Source organism: Numida meleagris, chromosome 21 (assembly GCF_002078875.1).
Source record: "Numida meleagris isolate 19003 breed g44 Domestic line chromosome 21, NumMel1.0, whole genome shotgun sequence".
NCBI classification, from domain to species: Eukaryota; Metazoa; Chordata; class Aves; order Galliformes; family Numididae; genus Numida; species Numida meleagris.
The window spans coordinates 1,391,623-1,392,807 of record NC_034429.1 but is presented as its reverse complement, the minus strand read 5'-3'; the positions used below and the strand labels follow the sequence as shown (position 1 = coordinate 1,392,807).

The following is a 1,185-nucleotide window of genomic DNA, read 5'->3' as shown; positions in this document are numbered from 1 at the left end:
CGGGGGGGGCGGCGGGGGGGGGCGGCCCGGCCGAGCCTTTCTCGGCCTTCTTCTCCTTCTGCTTGAGGTGGATCTTGGCGTGCCGCTTGCGCTCGTCGGAGCGGGCGAACTTGCGGCCGCAGAACTCGCAGGCGAAGGGCTTCTCGCCGGTGTGGGTGCGGATGTGGGTGGTGAGGTGGTCGCTGCGGCTGAAGCTGCGCATGCAGATGCGGCACTGGAAGGGTTTGTGACCCGTGTGGATGCGCAGGTGCCGGGTGAGCTCGTCGGAACGCGAGAAGCGACGGTCGCAACCCTCGGCCGGGCAGGCGTGAGGCCGCTCGTGCAGCGGGGTTTTGCTGGGCCGGTTGGGGTATTTGCGGGGCCGGATGGGTTTTAGGGTCAGGGGGGGTTGCGGGAGCCCCCCGAAGCCCGGGTGGATCTGTTTGTCCTTGAAGGCCTTGATGGTCTCCAGCGGGGTGATGGGAGGCGGGTTGACGCGGATGGGGTCCAAGCTCTGGAAGGGTTTGTGCTCCGTGATGGTGCCCATCTCGTTGGGGTGGTGGTAGAGGTTATAGTCTGGGATCATGGGGAACAGGTTGCTGTCCAGGGCGGGTTTGGCCGCTTGGTAATCCTGCGGGGAATAGGTGAGGCCGGCGTTGCTCTGCGGGTCGTGGAAGGAGACGGGCTCCGGGTAGAGGTCGCTGCAGGAGGAGTAGGGCGGCAGCGCGGGGTACATCTGGTCCACGTCGCCCTGCGGCGGCCCCCCCATGCCGCCCCCCGAGCTCTGCGTCCCGCTCAGCGTCCCAGCGGCCGGCGGCACCCCCAGGATGCCCGCGCTCATCAGGCTGATGATGTTGTCCTGGCACCAATTGGAGGGCGAATCGAAGGCGAACTTCCCCAGGTAGGTGACGGTCTTGTTGCCCGCGGCGGGCTGGAACGTCCCCGAATAGGACGACAATTCCTGGTTGGCTTTTTCGTTCCCGATGCCAATGTCCATCACATTGTCTGAGGAGAGAAGCGGGGCAGGGTGAGCCGGGTGGGGACGGGGGGGGAGACGGGGGGTGTGCGGGCCCCCCCTAACCCCCCACCCTCCGGTTGCTCACTCGCTCTCTATCCCCCCTCTCTCCCCTCGCCCGCCTCCGTGGGGCTCCGCTCGCGGCCGTGCGCGGTGCCGGTGCCGGTACACGGAGCGGCGCTGCCGCCCCC

At 68.1% G+C, this 1,185-nt stretch overlaps 1 protein-coding gene across 1 annotated transcript; it reads right to left on the bottom strand.

Annotated features, from left to right (window-relative positions):
- On the bottom strand, nucleotides 5-1,032 carry EGR3 (early growth response 3; the record flags this gene model as incomplete). The annotated part of the gene is made up of 1 exon (XM_021374711.1): nucleotides 5-1,032. A coding segment is annotated over exon 1 (972 nt), but the record flags the coding sequence as incomplete, so codon positions are not given.